Source organism: Antedon bifida, chromosome 6 (assembly GCF_963402885.1).
Source record: "Antedon bifida chromosome 6, ecAntBifi1.1, whole genome shotgun sequence".
NCBI lineage: Eukaryota > Metazoa > Echinodermata > Crinoidea > Comatulida > Antedonidae > Antedon > Antedon bifida.
In genome coordinates this window covers 19858800-19884963 of record NC_136231.1, presented here as the reverse complement: position 1 = coordinate 19884963, position 26164 = coordinate 19858800, and the positions used below count along the sequence as shown (strand labels likewise).

At 32.7% G+C, this 26164-nt stretch overlaps 1 protein-coding gene and 1 long non-coding RNA gene across 11 annotated transcripts; both read left to right on the top strand.

Annotated features, from left to right (window-relative positions):
* The first annotated feature begins 203 nt into the window (after window positions 1-203).
* On the top strand, window positions 204-25714 carry LOC144844618 (uncharacterized). 10 transcript variants are annotated; one of them, XM_078701613.1, is made up of 9 exons: window positions 204-322; window positions 1083-1330; window positions 1513-1578; window positions 2065-2172; window positions 2404-2529; window positions 3117-3147; window positions 3554-3624; window positions 8216-8278; window positions 25178-25714. In XM_078701613.1, the coding sequence occupies exons 2-9, from the start codon at window positions 1100-1102 to the stop codon at window positions 25331-25333; spliced, it is 852 nt and encodes a 283-aa protein (XP_078557739.1). In that variant the 5' UTR covers window positions 204-322; window positions 1083-1099; the 3' UTR covers window positions 25334-25714. The 10 variants fall into 10 exon arrangements, 9 of the variants coding, with proteins under 9 accessions (XP_078557739.1, XP_078557733.1, XP_078557737.1 ...); XR_013612446.1 differs by lacking the exons at window positions 8216-8278; window positions 25178-25714 and adding an exon at window positions 4238-4788 and having other exon boundaries at window positions 243-322; window positions 3554-4204; XM_078701607.1 differs by lacking the exon at window positions 8216-8278 and having other exon boundaries at window positions 243-322; window positions 3554-3925; window positions 25074-25714.
* LOC144844626 (uncharacterized) lies at window positions 15954-19213 on the top strand. Its single transcript, XR_013612447.1, has 5 exons — window positions 15954-15963; window positions 16489-16610; window positions 17092-17217; window positions 18029-18059; window positions 18451-19213. It is a non-coding gene; the product is annotated as an uncharacterized LOC144844626 (long non-coding RNA).
* Window positions 25715-26164: the final 450 nt, after the last annotated feature.

The window sequence follows — 26164 nt, the reverse complement described above, 5'->3', positions numbered from 1 at the left end:
GAGGGGGGTGCGGGCGGTACCACAATTCATATGGTATACACAGCCTGTATTATTATTGGAGAGAGGGCACAATCCATCAGGTTAATAAATACACCTACATTTGTAATGATTAAAACCAAAATATACCGCCCATAAACACAATAGACACCCTATTGTATAGATAAAGTAAGTGTAAAACCATTCATTTACATTTGACTTGTATTTTAACGGTATTTGCCTTCCATACTAATCAGCAGCACATTACGTCATACCTAAATCAACAAATGACAAGGAAGTAAGTACCTCTGTACCGGAGACAAAGTCCTTTTACTTAAAACAAAAGGTATTGTGATTAAAAAAAACATGCATATTTTTCGTAAATTATATACTATCGTAACCTTTAGATAGGTTTAATGTTATTTATAATAATATATAATATTATATATATTATTATATCTTGTGACAGCTGGTAAAACTTAAGATAAGATTAAGAAAGACCAGCAGCAGAAGAGTTGGCCGGCTAAGCTTACCAACCTAGCCCTAGGCTAGATAGTAGTAGGCAGGCCACTATCCTAGCTAGATTTAGCTTTTCTCTACCTGTTTTTTAATACTAATAATAGGGAGGACAGTAGGCCTACTTGGACTAAACAGGCCTATTATATATTAGGAGTTAGGCATAAACTAATAATATATTATAGTATTGCATGCTGTAGTCTTGCGTAAAATAAGGTGACAGATGAAATCCACTATTTTGTGAAGTGCCAGTAGAAGAGCTTTACACAGTGGCTACATCTATCTACTCCTACGCTTTGAGGATCCTGAAAACAAAAAACATCCCGCTGGCACTATAGGAAATATTGAGAAAAGTCATTGTACTAATGGGTTTTGAACCTTATTAGCATAACATCATAGCGAGACCTACGCACTGCCTATTTCAGATTGTGATGATACACAGATTGCAGGCAGTGTCTTCAATCAAAGGGCCGAATAGCAGCAGGTATTGTCTAAGAGCAGAGCCTATGTAAGCTCATGAGTTAGGGCATCTGCCTATTTAGAACTCTGGCATTATTATAGTAAAATAGTATGCTTTCCTCTCTCCTTAGTATTTCTAACAACTAAAATGACGTCGACAGCAGCTGTTCCACTGCAAGTTGCTCCAGAGGCTGCACCAGTCTTTCTCTGTCAACCGGGAAGAAGCCAAGTCCCATCAAGTTTAAACACTACAGCTGCACTTGTGACTGGCTATATGCAGATTAGTTTATCGGTTGTATCTCTTGCTTTTGGTGTGGCATGCCTCGAATTTGGATATTTACAGGGCAACATTGCTGTCCCAATCTGGGGTGCACTTGGGGTAAATATAGTTGCTTATTTATTATCTAATATTATATGGTAAAGTGTTTTGCTTGAGATTTTATAATTTGAAAGATTAATTTCTAATAACTGTAAATTGTTATTTTATTTTTAGTAACTTCAGTGAATTTTTTATGTTAAATTGCATCAATTTTATAGGTTTATGTCACATTTTTCCAATAGTTTTATCTTGTTGCTGGAATTCTGGGAGTGGTTGCTGGACACTCTAAAGGGCGAAATGCTTGTGTTGTAAGTTACTATTTACTAACAACTAAAATGATAAACATTATGTTTTGAACTGTAAAGCTTTTGAAAACATTAGAAAAGAAGAATTAAGAAACCTAGAAAATGACTTGACCCTGTGTAATGATTATGACTTATGGACATTACTTGTAAATGCAAATAATGAAAACAAATTTTATATTAGGAGGAGAGTCTGTCCCTCTTTCTAAAAACTCATTTGATAAATTTTGTAAAAAATATTTAAATTCTGCATGGGAGAAACGATCCTTATAAAGTACTCCCAATAATCAATTTATAATATTGAATGGTTGCTTGTAAACTGTAGTTTCTAGAAGTTATTTTTTTTAAAACTTAGTTATAGTTTTAGTTATTCATGTTTTTAAATTTTCAATATGCCACTGATTCAAAAGTGTCAACAAATAAATAAAGGCTTTAAATAAAGTACAGTAATACTATACAGTGCAATAAATACATTGTAACATATATTTACAGATTATTGGTTGTCTTGTGATGTCAATAATGGCAGCTGTTACAGCAGGAGTCCATGTTATTATTGGTAGTATTAGCAATGTATATGCATCCGACGACTACTATTATTTTGTGAGTTAATTCCCACATTTATAGAGTTACCACAAACCTTTATGATGGACCATCTAACACTGACAAATGTTTGGTTAACACTTTTGTTCTGTGGCCTATAGTTTCACATTCATTTTCGCTCAATTATTATTAAATTATATTATCAATAAAGTTGGATACAATATTTCTTTTTTTTTTTAATTTTATCAAAATGTCACAATGTGCAGTTGAAATGTGTTATTTGTAATTTAGGGTACTGGTCATAATGTTGTGAACATTATTTGTACGATAATTGGAGGCATAGAACTTGTGGTTGCAATCATTTCATCGGTCTACATGTGCTCTGGTGCAACATGTTGCTGTGGAACACCAACAAATGTGAGTTTCTATTATTGCTACTGTCATGTACGGAGACTAAAGGCCAATTCAGACAGTGTTGTACGAGGATGCCCGATGAGTTGCCTCAACGACCTAAAATCTATGTCCGACGCTATTTCAAGACGACTCGTCCTGTCTGGATTCAAAGCAGACAGCACCGACAAGTCAAGACGTTTCGTCGTACAATGCTGTCTGAGTTGGCGTTTACAATCCAGACCTATATTATTATGCTCATCTCTATGTGTGAGTTGTGGTACAATAGGAAAACTACCTAAACAGTGGAATTTTGTTTTTTTCCATTAGTGCTATGATGAAAATAGGCCTATTCATACGTGCTCTTGGTGAATAATGGCCAATAACAGTTTTAATTGTATGATTTTAGATTTGCTAGTGTGTGATAATAAATATACAGTATAAAAATTGGCCCAATATATTTTACTTCCCAGATCAACAAATAACTCATGTTAATTGTTGATTTATTATGGAAATAGTATAGTTGATATTTGAACATAGACAGTATTGGTAGGCCTATAGAATTGTTTTATTTATTTTGAATAATAATATTGTTATTTTGCTTTATTTTCCAGACTCAATATACATCCTATGTGGTACAATCTGGTAAGATATTATTTATGTATCACAATTGTTTTTTCTTTTTCAAAAAATCAATGGGTTATGAGCTTCTCTCTATTGTGGCTCATAAGCAAGATTTTCAGTTTTAGAATAGACACACAATTTTCAACAGATGTACAGTATTTGATGCATTTTTAACGAATTAGACAGGGATGCATTTTCAAATCTCTTTCAATATATATACTAGAGGCCCTTCCCTTCCACGTGGATGAGCAATTGAGCGAAAACCTGCTCATGATAAACACAATTTCTATGTGGGACAATCACGCCGTTTCCACCTAACGTTACCACTTGTCTGTGTAAATTGGCTTTATGTGGTAAAAGCTTAACTGAGTGTGTCTGATTTTAGACAATTAGAATCTAATAAACTTTAAATCATGATTTACTACAGGACAAGTTGGTGGTCATGGATTCCCTATGGTGCAGTATTTTGGTCAACCACAGTTCATGGGTCAACAACAGGTCATGGGTCAACAACAGATCATGTTTCAACCACAGCAAAACGGCCAGTATATGGGGCAAGCTCAAGCGCAACTGCCACAGCAAAACAGCCAGTATATGGGGCAAGCTCTAGCACAACTTCCACAGCAAAACAGCCAGTATATGGGGCAAGCTCAAGCTCACCTGCCACAGCAAAACAGCCAGTATATGGGCCAAGCTCAAGCACAACTGTCACAGCAAAACAGTCAGTATATGGAACAAGCTCAAGCACAACTGTCACAGCAAAATAGCCAGTATATGGGGCAAGCTCAAGCTCACCTGCCTTCTTATAGTGAACATCCAGTGAAAGAACCTCTGGTGTAAAACATCTATAATTGCTTGTAATGTGGGTGATCCATTTATAAATAGGCAAAAGACCTCTTCAATACATTCAAAGCAAAAATACATAAAATCAACTTAAATACATGCTATTCCCTATCTAAGTAACTATTGCTAGTTTCATAGACAATGTCTAACCTGGTTATTCAACGAAATGTTTACTTTGTATGTAACCATGATTATTTGTTATTAGTAGGCCTATAATATTTAAGATTCAACAGTAGTTATGCTATTTAATTATTTAGTATTTTTATAGTAAATGTATATGCTTAGTTATGCTGCAGTCAGTATTGTGTGAAATGTCATAAAAGTTTGTAGTTGCAATGTAGCTTAGTGGTTAGAAGTACTACTACCTTGTATCTTTGTTGGTTTTTCCAAATAATATTTTTAAAACTTATATTTACCAGCCGTATAGTTCAGATGAAAGCATCTTGAATAGGCATAGCATGATTTTGATCTCTCTACAAACTCGTAATCATCATTAACTTGTTTTTCTTCTTTCCATAAACAAATTATGTTGACCATAATACTGCATTTTAAAACTCTCAAGAATAGGTATAAGTAGTAATAGTATTTGTGCAATAGTTTTAATACAAGCAGCAACACATGCATTTTCATTCAAGTGTAGTGTATTAGCACCTTGTTTATTTTAAACTTTAATAATTATCAAGCAAAAGCTTGCACAATAGTAATACAAGGAATTTATATTTCTATGTAATAGGAATTATGTGTCCATATTTATATATACCAAGTATAGTTCATTTTAAAATCTAATTTTTATTGCCATGTTTTGTATTTTGTTGTATTGTTTATTTTAGATTCTTGAAGAATAAAAATCCTCAATGCAAGATTTATTTGGATTATTAACTTCTTGCATTATCAGTTATAATCACCTTCTGTTATATACGGTATACTAAAAGAGTACTAAGTTTAAAGTACAATTCAAGTTAAAGAAGACTGTGATATTTACACGTTGTACAGTTTGTACACTTAAAGTTTTGAAGTTATTTTTATTACACTCAATGAGGATATTGGCTCTCTATTTTAATTGGAAACCACTGGATGTAAAAGTGTGATCGGGGAGGATTCATTCTCAAAATCAATTTAATAAAACACAACAAAGAAATTCACAACCAACTGGCATATTATTTTATAGAGCATGGGGAAAATTCTATGGTTTTTATTCTCACTTATTTATGATATGCTAACTAACAATAGAAGTAAGTACTGTTTCGATTTGTTAATTTTGACGGGTATTGCCCTCCATACAAATCCTTGAGCAACACAAAAAAGTTGGAAATTGTGACGTCATACATTTTGGTTCGATACACTTGGTTGGTTTTGACGTACGACGCAATAATAATTCGAACGAAGTGGTTAGAAGAAGAAAGAGCAATTAAACAAGGACTACAAAAGTGTTTAAAAAGTATCATCAAACAATACGTAATAATTATTAATATACTAGGCCTAGGCAGGCCCTACTAGCTATCTAGGCCACCTTCTAGTAGGCATAGTAAGTAGGTAGCCTACCTCTTTATTAGTAGGTTAGCTAGCTAGGCTAGGCCTAGGCCTATGCCTTTTTATCCATACCGGGTCCGCCGGGATTTCATCATTCATGGGCCTAGACCGGCTACTACTACCTAGCCTAGTAGTAGTAGCTAAAGGCTAGCACTATGCCTAGCTAGTACTGTAGAACATAGTCCTAGGCTACCTAGAAAGTAGTAAAAGAAAGTTTGTAAAAAAAAGTATTAAACTAACCTAGGCCTAGCTAGGTTTATTAAATTATTATGTATTATTAACCAAGTAACTAAACTTTACTTGGCCTAGGCTAGGCCTAGAGTCTACTAAAGGACTACTAGTAATTCTGTAGGTAGAGTGCTAAGAACGGGAATCCCTAAGAACACTTGTGTCTTTGCCATATGACTTTATAATATTTTATAACATTTATCAGAGCGGTCATTTTGTTACATTTGTGTTGAACACTGTTTGGATCTGGTATTGCTAATGCAGATTGTTTTCTTTTTAGATTTTATTAGAGCTAATACTGTATAATGACGACAACTACTGTGCCACTGCAAGTTGCCCCAGAGGCTGGACCAGTAATTTACTATCAACAGCCAGGAAAAGTTCCAAGTTTAAACACTACAGCTGCACTAGTGACTGGCTATATCCAAATTAGTTTATCGGTTTTATCGCTTGCTTTTGGTATAGCATGTATTTGTCTTGGATTTACTCAAGGATATATTGCTGTACCAATATGGGGTGCACTTGGGGTAAATGATTATTACTTATATTTTTGCTATGATACCTAACCGCATAACTGCATATTTGAATGTTTTTTATAGTGAAAACTAATATTATAATTTGTAAAATGTTGTATGTTGTTATTACATCTACATTTGATTAGGTTCATACCATTTTTTCCAACAGTTTTATCTTGTTGCTGGAATTCTGGGAATAATTGCTGGACATTCTAAAGGACAAAACTCTTGTGCTGTAAGTTACTGTGAATTTAATGTATAAATTTATTATTCATATGAATACTGGTAAAAGGTTTAGTCTTATAAATAAATTGTAACATATATTTACAGATTGTTGGTTGTCTTGTGATGTCAATAATGGCAGCTGTTACAGCAGGAGTCCATGTTATTATTGGTAGTATTAGCAGTGCTGACTACTACTATTATGTGAGTTATTAGACAATTTATACAAATCTAGCACATCCTGTAATTGGCAAATTACTATGTGCTTGCTGACAAAAAGAATGTAATGAACTTTTACCAAATTGTATAGAATGTGCACTAATGTTTGCATCATTTAGGATGTTAGGGCTGTTGACATTCTTTGTACGATAATTGGAGGCATAGAACTTGTGGTTGCAATCATTTCATCAGTCTACATGTGCTCTGGTGCAACATGTTGCTGTGGAACACCATCAAATGTGAGTTTCTTATTTTGCTCTAAATAGGATATCATTGTTTATGTACAGTATTATACTCGTACAGTATTATACTCATACAAATTAATTTATAAACCTCTTTCGAAAATAAGCCCATCTCAAATGAATCCTTGGTCTGCAAAAGTAATCTAAAAAAGAGGCCCATCTCTAAATCAAGCCCACTGAGCTTCTTTTCAAGGTAGTATGGACTTCTTTTCGACTTAGACGATTTGAATATCAAAGGAACAAGGTTATTTAATGCCAAATATCTTGTGATGCAGATATAATGTATAATCAAGTTTATTTATACATTCATTTTACAGTTTAAAATGGTATTTTGTTCACAAATTTGTAAAATTTAGTTTGTCTTTAGTTTACAAAAGTAATCTTATAAAGAAGCTCATCTTGTAGTAGCCCACCTAAGAGTACTTAAAAAGGTTTTACGGTATGACAGGTAGGCCTACAGTATAATGGATTTGATATACAGTACCATGAAGCAATATAAGTATGGTAAGCCTGCTATTGTGTATCAGATCACAACAGTTTAAATGTTAATGTTAAATAAACAAACTGTGAATTACATGAGATAATTTATAAAAGTGCACATATTTTTGCTCTATTTTCAGACTCAATATGCTACCTATGTGGTACAATCTGGTAATTTCATATTCTTTGTATTTTATGGTAAATAAGTAATAAAATATAGTAGGTCTATTTTAAACTGCCTAATCCACATCCACAAGTCTTGTTCGCATATCTCTGCTGGTAGATGGCAAGCAATTATTTTACAGTTTCTATATTTTGTTATTTCAGTTTTTACAATTTTTCTCAATTTTAGCCTTTGCAATCACTGATTATACTCTTAAAAATTAGTAGTGAAATGGTGACCTAAAGGAACCTGGCTATCTAGTTTTTAGCTATGCATTACTTCAGTTCAATCCTAAATGTTTTATAAAGTCACATTTTTATGAAAAGCCCAAGAAAAGTAAATTAATGAATATTACAAAACAGAAATGGACTTATCTAAATGTGTCATTTGTATTGAATTTTGTATGTTATTTATATGGACCCAATTTACATATATATTACTTTTTCAATTTGAGAAAGGTGCCATGAATAAGTAAAAATTAAACCAAACAATTTACTGCAGGTCAAGTTGGTGTTCAAGGATATCCTATGGTGCAGCAGTATTATGGTCAACCACAGGTCATTGGTCAACCACAGGTCATTGGTCAACCACAGTTCATGGGTCAACAACCAGTCATGGGCCAACAACAGGTCATGGGTCATCAACAGGTCATGGGTCATCAACAGGTCATGGGTCATCAACAAGTTATAGGTCAACCACAGCAAAACAGCGGCCACTATATAACACAAGCTCAACTGCCTGGTTATAGTGAACATCCAGAAAAAGAACCTCCAGTGTAAACACTATGCATAATGGTTAAATGTAAAGTTGAATGTGGATTATCTCATTCATAAATGGGTGGTAGTTCTGTTCAATAACCATATTGTATTCACTCAATGTGTTAAAAACAATATAATGGTCAAATTTATGTTAGTACATGTAGTATAACTATATTTTACTCAAGAAACAAAATGTTTAATTTAATTGGTCATTTAAAAAAATAGAAATTTGCCTATTTAAAAAAATATTAAACATTCCTCAAATGTATTAATCTAAATTTAAGGTTTCATTTTACATTTAAAAAGTGAATTTTGAATATAATGGCAATGTATTCGTGTAGGGAAATCTTCAGTATTCCCTGTCCAATCAAAGCAAAGGATTTTTATATCATTTATAATTAAATGACCCCATTTTGTTTATTATTGTAAATAATATATAATTTCAATGTAAATCATGAAGTACAGTTGTAATTGTTACTCATTTCCTGAGTTGGTTAGTTCAGGGAGTTGTAATGGTTAGTTGTAATTTGATTCACCTATATTGGGGTGATTTTTAAATATGTACTCACAGCGAACATTATTAGTAGTGATTATTTTTATAGTAAAATATAATATGTTTATAAAGTTTAAAAACATTAGCAGTTGTATTGTATAGAACAGAAAGTTGGTCGGTTTTCAATCCTGTAGTCCTGGTTCAAATTTTAGCTTTTTTATAATATAAGTTTTAATACGTTGTTACTACCAGTCTAATAACTTGAGTTAGAAAGCTCATGTTAAATATGAATGGTCTATGTTGTGAGGTTTCCACCCGTAAACTTTGTTAAAAGCTTTATTCACGCCGTCAACTTCAAGTCAAAGTAGCCACTCTTAAGAATATAATTTACAGTAGCTGTAGTATATTAAATATTAATTATATATTATCAGCAACACATTTCGTAAAAGTTACTTGATAGATTGAACTTTTATTTCTGAAGGGTCCTTTCATTATTTATTTGAAAGATGCCAGGAAAGGTTGGATTAATGGCAGGCCCTAGCCAGGGGGGGGGGGGGGGTGGTTTATGGTTCGGGCGAACCCCCCTTTACAGCGACTCCAAATAAAACAAAGAAAATAATGATAGGACATTTGCAGAAAGAAGCAAACTTTGCTCTGCTACCGGTATAACACGGTTCAAATTTCGGAACGTCTATAAATTACTACGGAAATTCGGCCTAATATTTACGAACGTACGGAAATGAGGACAAATAGGGTACTACACGCATCGGAAATACACAACTATACGCACAATTATGATTTGGCCTAAAAATTGGCCTTAGATTATGGAAAACCCCCGGCAAAACGCAATAATTATGGACAAATCGATTATTAGCCTTGGCAATATGCCTAATATTTAAAAGGAATGAATATAGGCTATATTTCGTTTGTCGATGAATTTTTGAATTCACTGCTATGCGTGGGTAATTTGTGAATAACGTAGTATGCTACATACACGAGCCTAGATAGGGAAGATCTGTACTGTCGTTCATTGCGAGAGGAGGGGGAAGTCCGGTAATGTGTCATGAAAAATGTAACAAGCCAGAGATGAAATAAAATCACTAACATTTAGCTGATTGTCGTTGTTTTAGTCGTCGTCAGAAGTTTATCGACCGACATCTATTTCTCATGTGTAGTAGAGCGTTTCTTTGATTGAATAATGTTGTTTGTATTATAACACAAGTTCATTTTGGATTTTCAGTAAATTACCAATGGTTTATTCAAAGTCAAACTGTAACTAATCCCTCACTATTCAATCAAAATGTTATTATTATACTACTATATTGTTGAAAAATGGATTGCGTGATATGAAAATGGATTGATAGTAAAACGTAATAAAGATACGTTCTTGTCTGGTTATTAGGTATTCATGCTCTGATGAAGCAGAGGATTATTTTTGTAGCGTTCCATTTAAAATAAATTTTATTACAAAGAAATATTTTGGTTGTGAAGGTCGTTTTAACAATTAGGCTAATATCAAAACATTCAACAATGATAAAATGCCCTGCAACTCTGTAACTACTTTATGACTAAGCCTATCAAGTTCCGGGTCCGGATGGATATTGTATACAATGAAATGGAACTCAATTTTAATTTAGTGGCAGAAACAACATTTAGTATCAAATTAAGGGTGTTGCCCGGGCCACAAGGAAAACACCCCTGGGTCCGCCCCTGGCTGTAATAAGCATTGAATTTGCCTTCTCACCCAAATTGTGCTTTTTTTGGGGCTTGTAACTTGAACGCAAAACAAAATACCGAGTGAATGATCGAACAATCGACGGTGGTTCCGCACACAGAGCACGCGCATCTAACATACGGCAACAAATGTTATCGTCCTTTAAATAGTCCACGTGTGTGAGGAGGAGGAAAAAAGTACGATCGTTTTGTTTAATGGTAGCATGCTGCATGAGAGTGTTTTTTCCGGCCAATTAGAGGTGCCATTTATCATGAATGTTATGTGCGAGAGTACCATTTCCGGCTATCAATGGGTGTACTGGTGGGGTTTGGCGCCCTGAATGGACACAGTTATCGCTAACGTTAGTTGGTGGGTAGGAACCAACTTGCCGGCCCTCTAGTCCCTATGACACAATTGAAAACAAATTAAGGTACAGCACACCTCCTTGTTTATTATAAGCATAATAATAGGAAATTGTAATATTGTAAATTTACTGAAAATAAAATTTTAAACGGTAAAGATGAGGAAATCTGATAATGACCAAAAGTCTTTCATGGTATGGTTCAAATTCGATCAATTCGAGAATTATAACTTTAATACACGTAATTAGGCCTAAAAATTCTTGTATTTTGCCTAATTAAAAACGATACATATTAAAAATACAAAACATTGACAAGAAAAGAATAAAAAACAACTAGTAGTAATAGTAGTACTGTATTTAGTTGAAAAATTGCTATTGCCATGTGTGTGTTTTGTGTTAATGTTGTATGTATTCTATTTGGAAGAATAACATTCTCAAATAAGCCCATGTATTCCTTCATCACCATGTTTTGAACTTCCACGGGAGTGAGAGGAACATTTTGCTTTCACCCTTCACGCGACTCACCATTCTTGCGGTTTTCTGTATTTGATCGTAATTGTTATATCTAAGTATGTATACTCTTTTTAAAACATAGGCCTACAACTGCAAAAGACAGAATATTAAGTTCAGGACCTAATACATATTAGGTATAGTCACAGTCCTACTACCAGTAAAAACTGCCTGTCGATCATGACCATGTAGATGTAAATTTTAAACGAACATTTGTTCTTTGCATATTTTTCTAGCCACATAAATTTCACCTGTAAGAATTAATACTGGCCTTTCTTTTTACACCAAACAAACCAGTAAAATGATTTTGATTTGTTTCTATTACATGGTCCAGTTTTGCAATCGGACCTAAACTGTACAATTGTCACTTATTTACAGTAGTAGGAAATTAAGCTGTTATTCCATGGTTATTCGATTTTGAATGATCTTATTCCATGGCTAGAGTTGACATTATTCGTGGAGAATGAAAATAAATCCAAACTTAATTTGAAATTTTACAAAAGGATCATGTGATAAAATAACCACTATACATATTAGAATAAAACTTCATTTAAATAAATAGGTTATTTTGTAGTTTAAATAAAATCACATCCGTGTAAAAAAATGAAATAATAATAAAAAGACCCTTAGGCCTATATTTATAAAAAGACAAAATATTAAACGGTTAATTTCAACCAAAAATATATTGGCAGGCAGCCAATTTTACCATTTTTTTGCTTTAAATTACAGTTTTCAGGTAAATATTTTGTTGTTGTTGATCCAATTCCGAAAGTGAATGCTGTGGTTACGTCGTTAGTTCGTGTAATGTGCATGGCCGTTCAACAGAAAATCTCATGTGACTGAATTGACTAATATCAGCAGATGTTTTCAAAGACTCTCTTCTCCAAGACGTGATTTGGGACGTGCGCATGCCCAATTCGAGTTTACAAATTCCCATATTTTTCAGCCTTCGTAAGTAATAGCTTTCACGTTGATACTGGTTTTGTAATGTAATGATTCCGTCCTCTGGAGTAAACTGCCTATTTTCCGCTAATGGGGAATTTGTTCGCGCGAATCGAAAGCGCCAGCTTATATGCATTGCATATTCATGTTTTCAATTTCCAAATCCCTCTCTACGCATACGTATAAGCTGAAATTTGCTTAGTTGAAAAAATCGGCATAACTGTCTAAAGGCGCGGCGCGAAAAATACAATGTGGAGGTAATCCTATTTTTAAAAAAAATAGGTGACATTTTATGTTTAAAATCCAAAGCACCAAACACCATAAATACGTGTGTACATAAATAACATTGTTATTGTCATTAAAACATATACATCAATACAGTATTGATATAAAAGTGTCGAATTGTCATTCTTATTTTTGTGTTTTTGTATCAAAGTAACTGTAGGAAACCTTTGTTGGTAGGCCTACTGTATGGTAATCATCAATAAAGTTTTAAGGTGCCGTTCAAATTTCAGTGGACTTGCTTTTCGTACTTCAGTTTACTGACGGTAACTACAATTTAAATATAAATAAGTATGTGTCGAATGTTCTGTATTTGTTTTCGTAACATTGTTAGATTTCCAAGAAAACTGCCTTTTAGTGACAGCATACATGGCATACTAACATAAGTATTTAGCCCAACATAGACCATGGATTATATACATTAATACATGCATACACGTACATTATGTTTGTCAAAGCAATCTAACAACAGGATGCTAACTCCAGGGATCAAAGGGATTATCTGTTTGACTGTCACGAGTTTCAATCTTGGCAAGGCGAGCTCAATCTAACAACAGGATGCTAACTCCAGAGATCAACGGGATTGTCTGTTTGACTGTCACGAGTTTTTATCTTGGCAAGGCGAGCTCAGTGTTCTTTTGTTAGATTTCCATGTTAAACTTTGCGTATCAATGGATTTAAAACATAGAACATTACATTGAAAATTATTTTTCAACTCTTGCATATAATATTACATGCGTTTTCTCGGTGAAATCTGTACATATCAACCTCTACCCAACCGCCAAAGACGGGTACTAATGCTAAAATACATTATAAATACGAAAAATCATTTATATCATGACCTACAAAGAATCTGTGATTTAAGGGCATAGGCCTATAGTTAAATTTAGCATTAAATTATTATTGTTTGATCCACTGACTGTGTAACACAATTTGAACTTTCTGAAATTTAACAATAAAAATGAATATCATAGGCCTAGTGTTATATCATTTTATTTTAAGTTATTGATCAACTATTGTTACATTTTTAAATTAGAAATTACTCCTTTTTTCGATCCAAGTTTAAGCAAATTGAATGATGTGTGACATTGAAATAGCATTATAAAAAAAAAAATGTTACGCTTCAATACATATCGTTTTATAATCCTCGATCGAAGATAGAAGATGTCCATTGCCATTATTGTGGAAAGGCGTTGATTAGACATATTGGTTGGTTGTTTTTCTTTCACCATTTTAACATTCTAGCAATCAGATTAGGCCTTATGCTTACTGTATGTATCGATGACAATGTTATTATTAGGCCTTCTATGTAGCCATAGCCTTAATTTATTTAGGACCTATCGACTATGTTATATCTAGGTAGGAGGCCTAGTAGTAGCTAGTATTGTGATCGGCTCATGAGAAGCTGCGAATCATGTTTTTAAACATGACAGTAGGCCTATAGGCCTAAACATTTGACATTCTTAATAATAAGTAATTATATACATTATAATCATGATTGTTTAGTTCAAACTTCTTTCAAACATTAATTTAAAATATATAGGGCCTACCATAAACATTATATGCAAATCTCACCTGGTGGTAGTTCGATTTTTGATTGAGACGTTTCTGCTAGGGGTTGGTCAAAACCTGAGCCGAAGTGTCCATGATGTTTTAATAAATCATGTACGACTCGTTTCTTATAATGTATTATCTATACACCAAATTACATTGTCTAACAAACAAGTGTGATGTGCCCACATAAGGTAGTGATATGACATCATCGGCATTATGGGCACATCATCACATTTTGTGTCACATAAAGTTTGATAGTAGGCTATACATAGTTTAGGAATTGTGCAAACTTCACCGTAAACTTATTGCAATGCATTGTGTAGATACTTTAAATTTAATTTTATTTCTGTTGGCCTATTATGTTTAATATGTCACTGAGAAAGCATGCTATTTCATATGAGATTTATGCTGCATTGTAAAATGGATTTAAAACATAAAACATTACATAGAAAATTATATTTCAACTCTTGAATATAATATTACATTCGTTTTCTCGTTGAGAATTTATGCTGCATTGTAAAATGTACACAAGCCGTGCTTGTACATTATATAGAAATGCTATCTATTTATCATAACTTTGAACTTTTTTATGTTAATGTTGCTGTTGCATAATTAGTTATGTATTGTTGTAATAATTAGTATAGTTTTAAACAAAAAGTTTTGTAATAACGTTGAGTAATTATGGAAAAAGTGTGCTTATCGAATTTTATGTTAAGCACGAAAGTTCCCAATCAAAATATGATAAATGTTTTCTTTTTTATTATGTTTGCATAATTTAAAAGTTTGTTTTTGTGACACTGGACTTTCTACTTTACAGTGCAGAAGAGTACTGTTTCCACTAGAGTATATTAGAACTACACATACCTCTGAAAGAAATAAGAAATACAGCAAATTCGTAGCACATAAAGAGTAAAGTTGATTTAAGTCAGTACATGGCTAGTATTTAGATTTTTACAGGCGAGCATTAATATTGATAATAGTCTGTGTTTAAATAAAATATCAAAAAGAAAAAAATTAAGAGAGCACCGGCGTTTAGAGTCATTGTGTCTCTGTTTTGTCTCGGTACTTTTCGGTGTTTTGATTTTTTGTTATGTTGGCGCGCAGTGCGTCAAACTCCGTCTGCTAGACGATGTAAAAGGGGTATTGAAGTGATCAACGGTTGTCTCCTGCGGTCATTTCGTGCATTACTGACATGGATGGTTCATTTTTGGTAAAATTCTGGTGCGAGACACATAAGTGCCATTTATACAACAGCTTTTGTCTTTGTTTATAGATCCATTTTAATGATGACAACCAGTGTACCACTGCAAGTTTCCCCAGGGGCTGCACCAGTAATTTACTATCAACAGCCAGAAAAATTCCCATCACGTTTAAACTCTACAGCTGCACTTGTTACTGGCTATTTGCAGATTAGTTTATCGGTTGTATCTCTTGCTTTTGGTGTGGCATGCATCTTTCTTCAATATCTTCAAGGCATAATTGCTGTCCCAATCTGGGGTGCACTTGGGGTAAATATTAACTGGTTTTAAATATGTTATGATAATTTACTTTTATTTTTCATTAAAAAAGATTAAATATGGTAAATTAAACTTTCAGCCACTTCATCCATTTTGACTACACGTATTCATTTGTTACTGCATAATAAGTTTGAACTATGATGTTAACGTCATATTAATATCTACAGTTTTATCTTGTTGCTGGAATTCTGGGGGTGATTGCTGGAAAATCTAAAGGACGAAACTCTTGTGCTGTAAGTTATTATGATTGGTTTTTCTTGTGCTGTGTTCAATCCAAAAGACACATCTGTGTGTGTGTAAATATAAATTTACGTAAGGGCAAAATTCGGTAAATCGCGCTCTCGTAACTTCTGAAATTTTTACATGATGGTATTTATAAAATTGGTACATACTGTCAATACTGATTTTTACCATAACATAATTAGGTGAAGTTAGATAATTAGTTATTGACAATTAAAACGAATTTAGGTTCAACGATTTGCCCCAAATAGGAGTGTTTTTCGATCGCGGTACACTGTCTAATGGATGTCCATCTTGAAAAATACCCGCACACAATATTAAAAGTCGCATTGCTTGTATCCTTAGGCAAGACACTTTACTTACTCTCTTCACCTAGGTGTAAAAATGGGTACCTGGTAAAATCAAAACACAACTGCGCAACATTATGGGAGTATGTTTGATTCAAAACATAACCGGTGTATTAATGTGAAGCTTTATGCATATATATGCACGTATTTTTATTATATCTAAAAAATTGGTTCAGATTTTTATTTTATCTTTACTTTAAAGAACTGTAATTTCAGATTGTTGGTTGTCTTGTGATGTCAATATTGGCAGCTGTTACAGCATGTGTCCATCTTTATTGGGGTGGTATGAGCAGTGCATATTCTTCGTCCGATTACTATACTGACGTGAGTTAGTTCCCACGTATTGTCAAGGAGACTAAAGTGATACCGTCTCAGACTCTGTAATATTAACACATCATTATTGTACAGTACTTAGAATATCTACTAACTTTATCCAAAATTGTTTTTTTAAATAATTTGCTCTGCCAAAAATAATGTGTCTGAACACAAAACACCACCTAAATGTTTACATTGGCCGATTACAAAGAAAATTTGATTGATTATATAGCTATGTGTTCAGCTTTCATTGCGATGAGTGTATTCTGTATACATGTGTATTCTGTATACATGTGTATTCTGTATACAGTACCAGCATATTTGAATGTTTCAGTACACAACTCCTATACTTAGGCCTGTGAGGAGATACCGTTCCTGAATTCAAAATATTTACTATATGGTTGGTCAGTTAAACATGATCGAGGTATCCTATTAATATAGGATATAATAATTAATACTGAAATTGAAAAAGATAATGTTTAATATATAGAACACTGAATATGCTGCTGTTGACATTGTTTGTACACTAATTGGAGGCATAGAACTTGTGGTTGCAATCACTTCATCAGTCTACATGTGCTGTGGAGCGACTTGTTGTTGCGGAACATCCACAAATGTGAGTTACTAAAGCTGCTAATTTCTGTTTGTTGGGTTTTAAAAGTTTTAATACAAAAAACCAAAAGACCAAACATAAAATAATAATCTAAATCATTTTTAATAAAAAAATATTAATGTAATTATACTGTTTTAAAGAATTATTATACCATTTCTGGCTTGACAGTTTCATTAGAAAATATTCTTCTCAATTTCTTAAGTACAGATCGATTTTATTCGTTCATTTTTGAGTGTTTTTTTCTTGCGAAAACTTGGTTGGTCCGGAAAGTGTCCCCTCATAAAAATAAAATGGTATGGCTATATCTTTAAAAAAGAAAATAGAAACTCGTTTTACACCGCAAAAACGAAAATTCGGAGTTGATCCGGAATTCAGATATACGGAATTGTAGACCAGTGTAGCATTTTCCCTGGGAAAGTTTGTTCAGGATGATCTCCGAGAGTGGGATAAATTGCTCCCGTACTTATTACTTGCTTATAGAGAGGTTCCATGGGAATTTACATAACTCTCCACATTTCAGTTGTTTTAACCTCCTCTCGATATCGTAATTGGCTAACAAGGGAAAATATTTACCCTTTGCACTTTGAGATCATGCGACACATTCGGTTGCCCATATCTCCTCAACCGATAGTGACTTAAGCTAAAATTTGGAATTTTAGCTCTTGCAACATCTATGACGAGACAATGTAAACATTTTTTTTTGAATTGAGAAAATTTGCTTGTCTATTTTTCCAAATTTGACAAATACGTGTGGGCATATGGGTGATATATTATGACATCGAGTAATAATATAGTTACCTTTGCTTTTTTCCAGACTCAATATGCATCGTATGTGGTATAATCTGGTAAGTTAAGTTCTTTCAATAATAATGGTTTGATTACTTCCATTCGTAAAGTATAGGTTGCGACATTGTGTTTTGTATGCACTAGTTTGTGCAGGATTCCCTGGTTTGTGCTAGCAAACAAGCAGTGCTTACAACAACGATATTCTTACTTATAGTTTTAGTTATACACCTGCACATTCGAACACTGAGGATATGACACAAATATGTTAACTTTTATAAACTTATACATTTTCTAATTTAAAATATAAAGAAAGCAGCATTAATATGTAAAAAATTAGTTATAAAACAAACAAGAAATGTCCACATGAATATTGGTTGATAAACACGATGTGTCTTCTGATTCTTAAGCCATGAATTGTGATCACTAAAACTTCATGCAACTTCTGTACAGGTCAAGTTAGTGTTCAAGGATATCCTATGGTGCAGGTCGTGGGTCAACCACCAGTTATGAGTCAACAACCGGTCATGGGTCAGCAATATGTCGTGGGTTAACAACAAGTCATGAGTCAAAAACATATACGTCATTCAGCCATCAAATGGGGCAACTGGCTGATAATGAACATCCAGTGAAAGAACCTACAATGTAAAGCATCTATACATCCGGTAAAATTGGATGTGATGATCCCATTTATAAATGGGTGAAAGACCTGCTGTTTTATTTGTTTAAAGTCAAATAATACTTTTTAAAAACACCGTTTTAACGTAGTAAATGATACTGGTAGTTGTGTCATATTATTTCTTCAGTATATAAAATATTTCTGGCACTTTAAAGAACCCAGTTCATCATTCGAGACGAGTGGGAGATTTCCCAGGTGAACTGGTTCACAAAACAGCCTCTGTGTCAGAGGTACTGTTCCCGATCTGATAGGACAGTGATTAATTTACTATTGGTAATCCTTGTCCATATATAGTTTATAGTTGTAGAAAGTTCTTAATTAGGATACAAGAAACTGCAAACGGTATGTTTTAGGCCGACTGTTAATTATTGTATATCAACATTGGTAATTAAGATATCAATCAACAATCAATATTTTTTTCTTTTTATATCTTAAAAATTCTGAGAACAAATTTTATTTGTACCAACATTGTTTGTTCACGTCAACATGTTAGCTACAACAGCATTCCAACAAAACTTCATTCTCTTAAGAAAATTATATTTTATGACACATTTCGATTAACAAAATGCAATTAAGTTCAAGCTTTTTAACCAAACGAATGCTGTCAGTGCATTTTTTCAGTGCAATGGTATTTAATTTTAATAAACTATTCTTGCCAGGTTTTATATTGGTCTGTATATAAATTCTAGATTAAAATAAGACATTTTTAAGTAAGAAAAAGATTGGTAAATAGATGGTAATATTTTTAATGTAATCCACTTCTAGATCTTTCTCTATTCTTGAAAAACATCAAATCAGAACCATTTAAGAGAATATTCTGAAACAGGTCCACAATTGATCATTCTTTAGGTTTGAAAACATTCATTAATAATTGTTCAAAGGCATTGCTTTCTTTTCTTCTTTTTTTTAATCAAATAGTTGATGCATCCCTCTAATTTCTTTGGAATCCGTTTAATATGTGCTCGATATCAGGCCCGGAGGAGATCGAGATTTTTTCATTGACATTAGGCCTATAGAACGAAATTTAATATTATAAAATCATCGCAAAAAAACAGGTATGTTTGATGTATAAATACGTCACAATCATCAACAAAGATTGCAGAACCACATGATTATTTAAAATTGAGAAGGATCGTAGACTCAGATTGCCTTTCATAAAATTCCCAGGTTGCCAAGTGCCGCGCGTGCGCATCAGTTGTGCTTAGCCATCCGATGATAGATGATTAAGATCAAGACAATAACAGGAGCTGCTTTAAAAAAGTGTAAAGTAGACGAATATCGACCATATAAAAAGGTATGTATTATATTTATATCTAAGTATTATTCTATGATTGATTTGGTTTTACCAGTTTTTATTTGGTTGTTTTTTCCCTTGGCATATTTCGAAATAGCGTAAAAGAATACTCTTTTTTTCAATGTACCCTGTATGCTATTGCGGAGTACTAAGTGGGCATCCTCTCCTACTAATAGGCCTACTTGGTCGACTGTTTCTTCTTGTCATGTGACACTTGTGGCATGTGTAAATAATCATTTCCGGGAATTTCTATGGAACGCCGTCAATGCATCTAGTAATCTTTATTATTGTTTTCTTCATGTTCTTCATTTTCCTGGTGTTTTCAAACCAGACTTGCCAACCCCTTGTTCACAATCTGAAACTTATTTTTAAACTATTGAAAAAACTTCTTGAAATTTACTATAAACTCAAGATTTCCCAAATTAACCAATTATAAAATAAAAAAAGTGTCCCAGGGAAATTGGACTCACATAGATATCGGTCCTGTTTAGGAGATATAGTGTGCAAATGCTTCAGCTTTGCAGATATATTATTAATTATTATATATTATATATATTTCGTTTGATTTATTTATGTTAAAACATTCGGCAAGTAGGCAATTATTTTTGGTAATATTACCACGTCAGTTTTACTGCAAAATTCCAGTGTGAGATAATTTTTTGGAGCTGTTTTCTTTTTTTCCTTTTTGATTTGATCAACTACAGGCCTAATGACGACACATGTACCACTACAAGTTGCCCCAGAGGCTACATCAGTAACTTACTCTCAACAGCCTGGAGAAGTCCGATCAAGTTTGAACTTCAAAGTTCTCCTCGTAACAGGCTATACTCAAATCGTTTTATCGATTTTATCTCTTGCATTTGGTGTAGCAAGTATCTGTCTCGAATATCAAGGAAGCAAAGTTGCTATCCCAATCTGGGGTGCACTTGCGGTATATTTTCTTTATTATCATATCATGATAAACTGCTTTTATTTCAAATAATCTAAATCATGAAGCAACAGCATGCTTTTTCACAAACATAATGTGTTCTTTACAAGGCCATAAAAAAATACAATGCAAACAAATAAAAAGATGACTATCAAAGAGATTAAATAGGAAGAAATTAAAAAAAAAATAATATCATTAAACAAATATTGTAGTTGGTAATTCTAAGATATTCCTAAACGAAAGAGCTCAAATGAGTAGGAAGAAATTGATAATCTTTTGAGATATTGCATTTTTTTCCCAAAGTTTAAATTTAGTTTAATGAACACTACAAATTCATTTATACATTATTCAACATTTAGCAATGCTCACTCTTCAACGACAAACATACATATTATTTACTGAACCAATTTATTTTAGTTATTTATATTTTTATGAAGATTATTCTCTCCATTTATTTTGTCATTTGCTTTTGTTTTTTCCTACTGTATGTGATTAACTTTATTAAAACTACCAAATGGCCTAATCAAAGTCTGATTTCATTCATGTTCATTTTTCATGTTTTTGGGGGACAATACATCTTTAATATTTTCGTTGTCTAGATCTTATACGTATTCATTTTGTTTTGTTTATGTGTTAATGGTTAATGGTTTTATATGTATATAGCGCAAAATACAAATAGTCTCTATGCGCTGTTTAGCATAAGTGTGAAAATAAAATGTTGATGTAAAATAAACCACGAAATAGCCTAAAAAAAACGAATAAATTGACCAAGACAACAGAAAAAGTCTGAAAACGGAATCTCACATCACCACACTGTTTCACTAACTTGTCAAGACAAGCCAGTTATGTGTGATCCAGTTGTAACAATATTGCTGTGACAGTATAATGCCAACGCATTAAGAATATAATTAATAGGTACCAATATATAAAATGTGCTTATAATGTTTTCAGTTTTATCTTGTTGCTGGAATTTTGGGAGTTGTTGCTGGAAACTCTAAAGGACGAAACGTGTGTGCTGTAAGTTTTGTTTTATTACTATGATTGCTCTTTTTAAAATGTTTTGTACAATAATTTACCACACTGGATACTTCAGAAATCTGAAGCAATAAACATTCATTTGTATTTATAACAACATTAAAGATGTATTGTTCCCCTGAAAAAAAAATTTTTTTTCTTGAATATGCCATTTTAATGTCACATAATAGTTATCCACTTTGAAAATAAATTGGAATCGAAAAAAATTGTAATTTAACGCAAAAAATAGTCAAATTAGCTGCCAGCCAATGGATTTTTGGTTGAATTTGACCATTTATTGTGTCATTTTATATGAGAAAACATTATTTTTTTCGTTTTTTTGTACGGAAGTGATTAACTTTATTAAAACTACAAAATAACCTATTCAAAGTCTGATTTAATTAATCTTCATTTTTCATATTTTTGGGGGACAATACATCTTTAACAATGATAAGGAAAATATGACTTTATGTAAGTCTTTTAAGTCGATTCTTAGCTACTCACAACTTAACTTTATTAGAACATTTTTGATAAAAAGATATTTTTAATTCTGAGATTTCTATACATTTATTTTATAGTGTGAGTTGCTTGGTTTTCTTGGTTTTACCGAGGGTTGACAAGTGTTTACATAAATCCAAAGTTTATACAATACAAGTCAGATAAATGTTTACAAATACATTTTTGTTAAAACAATATATTTATTTCATTATAGATATAGATTCCAATAAAAATTTGGTATTGCGTACCATTGACAGTAATACACCAAAACAATGTCTTGTGCAATGTCAAGCATTGTGTCTAAAGCTAGTTTAGTCTGCTTATGCTTAAATTCATTTTCAGAATATTGGTTTTCTTGTGATGTCAACTTTGGCAATTGTTACAGCAGTTTTTCATGTTGTCAGTGGAGGTATTATCAGTGCATATTATAGCCACTACAGCTCTGAATACTACTACTACTATGATCTTGTGAGTTTGTCTATTTTTTTTTAAGTAAGCCTTATTTAGAAGTCTTGCTTTAAACTGCAGGATTCATGATTTTGATATGAATATTTCAACATATCAATGCCAAATAGCGATATCTCTTTTTTTTCCCCTAGTGTCATTTTGACAATGAAACCCTTTCACACAAAAAGCAAAACTCTGGAGACACTTCTGGAGTTGACGGCCTGGTGTTTTGGTGTGTAAGGGGATTAAGTTAATGAGTTTGGTAAAACCCACTCACTTAAATGTTCATTAATGTTTGCAATATTTTATATAATAGAAAAAAAGTTACAATGCTGTTAACATTGTTTGTGCGATGATTGGAGGTGTAGAGGTAATAGTTGCAATGTTTGCATCAGTCTACATGTGTTCTACTGGAGTATGCTGCTGTAGAACATCCACAACTGTGAGTTTCTTTTCTGAGTTGTATTTACTTCACTGACTGACTGACAGTACATTATGTATTGAAATACAATAAATAAACTGGATAAATGACGCTGATATTTGTTATTTACACCTGACATAGTCAATAAATCAATAAATCATAAATAAATAATAAATCATAGTCAAAACTCTGGAACACTCTACCCCTCGAAATACGCTCATCAAAATCTGTAATCACATTTAAAACTAAACTCAAAACTCATCTCTTCAGAGAAGCATAATCACACGCTACTACCTGCACAGATCTTGGAAAACACAGCGCTTTGAAACCTTTGTCTCTTGCGCTTTATAAATGTTATTTATTATTATTATTATTATTAATAAATGTGTTGTTTAAAGTACAGTATATTATTATATTTGAACAGAAGATATGTTTCTATTGTTTGTACAATTTGCAATAAATCAACAGCAAACAATATAAAGTACACTTCATTGGTTTGATAACTCATTGATTCATATTCATAATATAAACAGTCAAAGTAGGCATATATTCTTCCTATTTGATTGGTTGTGATACTTGCCATTGATAGTTATCATTCAACAGTAAGAAAGTAGTAATCAAAAATCAATCAACACATTTTGAACGAGGATCAGTACAACCCCGCGTGGCAAAACATGATCGGTATTATTACACTAAAAAAACATTCAATAGTTACCGTCCGTCATTTGTGAAAATAAATGAACGGAACATGATGCGTAACCAATCAAAACAATTAACTGTGTTATAATATGAACTAAATTCTGTTCCAATTACCTTGATAGAATTATTTGCATTGCAGTTAAAACTGTATTGTGATGATATCAATTGATGTTCCAAGTGGATAATAGGATATAAGAAATACTATCCCTACCGTTATGTAATAGTGTACTGTATCTTTCATGTTTTCTTTCAGATTGAATATGCATCCTATGTGGTAGAAACTGGTAAGTGTGTACCATTTGGCAGCAATTTGGAAATTTGTTTATTCAAGATAAAAATGTCTGACTTTTTAAACAAATTTTTAAAAATTTAATTGAATAAAATAAATATTCTTTAACTAGAATTTAACATATAAATTATGGTTTAACCCTTGTGATCAATGCTACTTATTATTATATCAGTGCTGGTGACCTAATGGTGACTAACAAATGGAAAACTGGCTGGCACATTGCCGTCAACATACATGCTAAACAGTTGAACAGTATGTTAGTTAAAATCATTGCATTGAATTTTATGTGTTATTTAAATGCAAACATAAATTTGGATAACATGAACGATTGATTGTTTTAAAAAAATTATATATTACAAATATGTTTGAATAGGTGCATGGTTTATGTTTATAACCTCTTGATTGGTAGCGATGTAAATTTAATGCATGTGCGAGTAAATAATTTCGTTCTATTCGTTGCCTAATAAAATAATTGTTTTATTGGGGATATATTCATTCATTCATATTCATTTTGGTGTGTAATCAATATCATAAACAATGTTTAAAACACAAGGTGCGCACACCCTCCTTACAACAATAATATTTTTGTTCATGGTCTTACTGTATGTTACTTTTTTTTAGAGCTGATAATGTACGATTGTATTTTTTTTAATGATATGAATTAATTACAATTTTCTACAGGTCAAGTTGATGTTCAAGAAAACCCAGTGGGGCAGCATTATTTTGGCCAACCGCATGTCATAGGTCTACCACAGTTTAACAGTCATCCACATTACATGGGTTGTCAACACCAGGTCATGTATCAACCACAGCAAAAAGGCCAGTATATGGGGCAAGCTCAAGCACAACTGCCACAGCAAAACAGCCAGTATATAGGGCAAGCTCAAGCTCACCTGCCACAGCAAAACAGCCAGTATATGGGGCAAGCTGAAGAACAACTGCCACTGCAAAAAGGCCAGTATATGGGCCAAGCTCAAGCTCACCTTCCACAGCATAACAGCCAGTATATGGGCCAAGCTTGCCTGCCAGCTTATAGTAAACTTCCAGTGAAAGAAGCCGAAGTGTAAATTCTAAAAAACTTGACCACATAATGTGTATATAGTGCTGGTTAATGGTAATTGTTGCTATTCCATTTATTATTACAATTATTCAAATAACCATAACCTATAAAGGCCTGGGTTCGAACCCTATCATCTCCAATGTTTTGTAAAAGTTGAGAGAAATTAATTAGAGGGTTAAACGTAGCCTGTCTACAGTTAGGTCTAATAGTTAGTCTCTTTATAATATCTTTCGTTCTATCGTTGCCATTTTAGCTGGTTATATAGTCAGCATGTAGGACTTGATATATTCGAATACATAAACATATTTATCCACAATTTTGTATTTTTATATTAAAATGTACCATATACTAGCCTTAGTTAATCAATTAATAAAACAGCTGAATTATATCGCAGGTTAATCAATATTTTGTAATTTGGATGTATACAGCCATTACAAAATATTCATATATATCATAATTTTGTTTGTCACTGTGTTTGTTTTTGTTTTGAAAAATTAATTTGCTCCTTTCCCCAGACGCTTATCCGATTTACTTAAACTTTACTCAACATGAGAATTGGCTACAAAACTTGTGCCATGGGTCGTATATGTTTCCAGGGTAAAAAGCCGTTTTTATCATTTACCTCTGAATTAAACTTAATTTGAATACATTGCATTTAAGTGCAATACATTCAACTTAAGTGCAATACATTCGACTTAAGTGCAATACATTCGACTTAAGTGCAATACATTCGACTTAAGTTTAAATGATTTGCACTGAAGTGCAATTGTAATTGCACTTAAGTTGAATAACAATTTTAATTAAACTTAAGTTAAATACAATTGCACTAAAGTGTAAA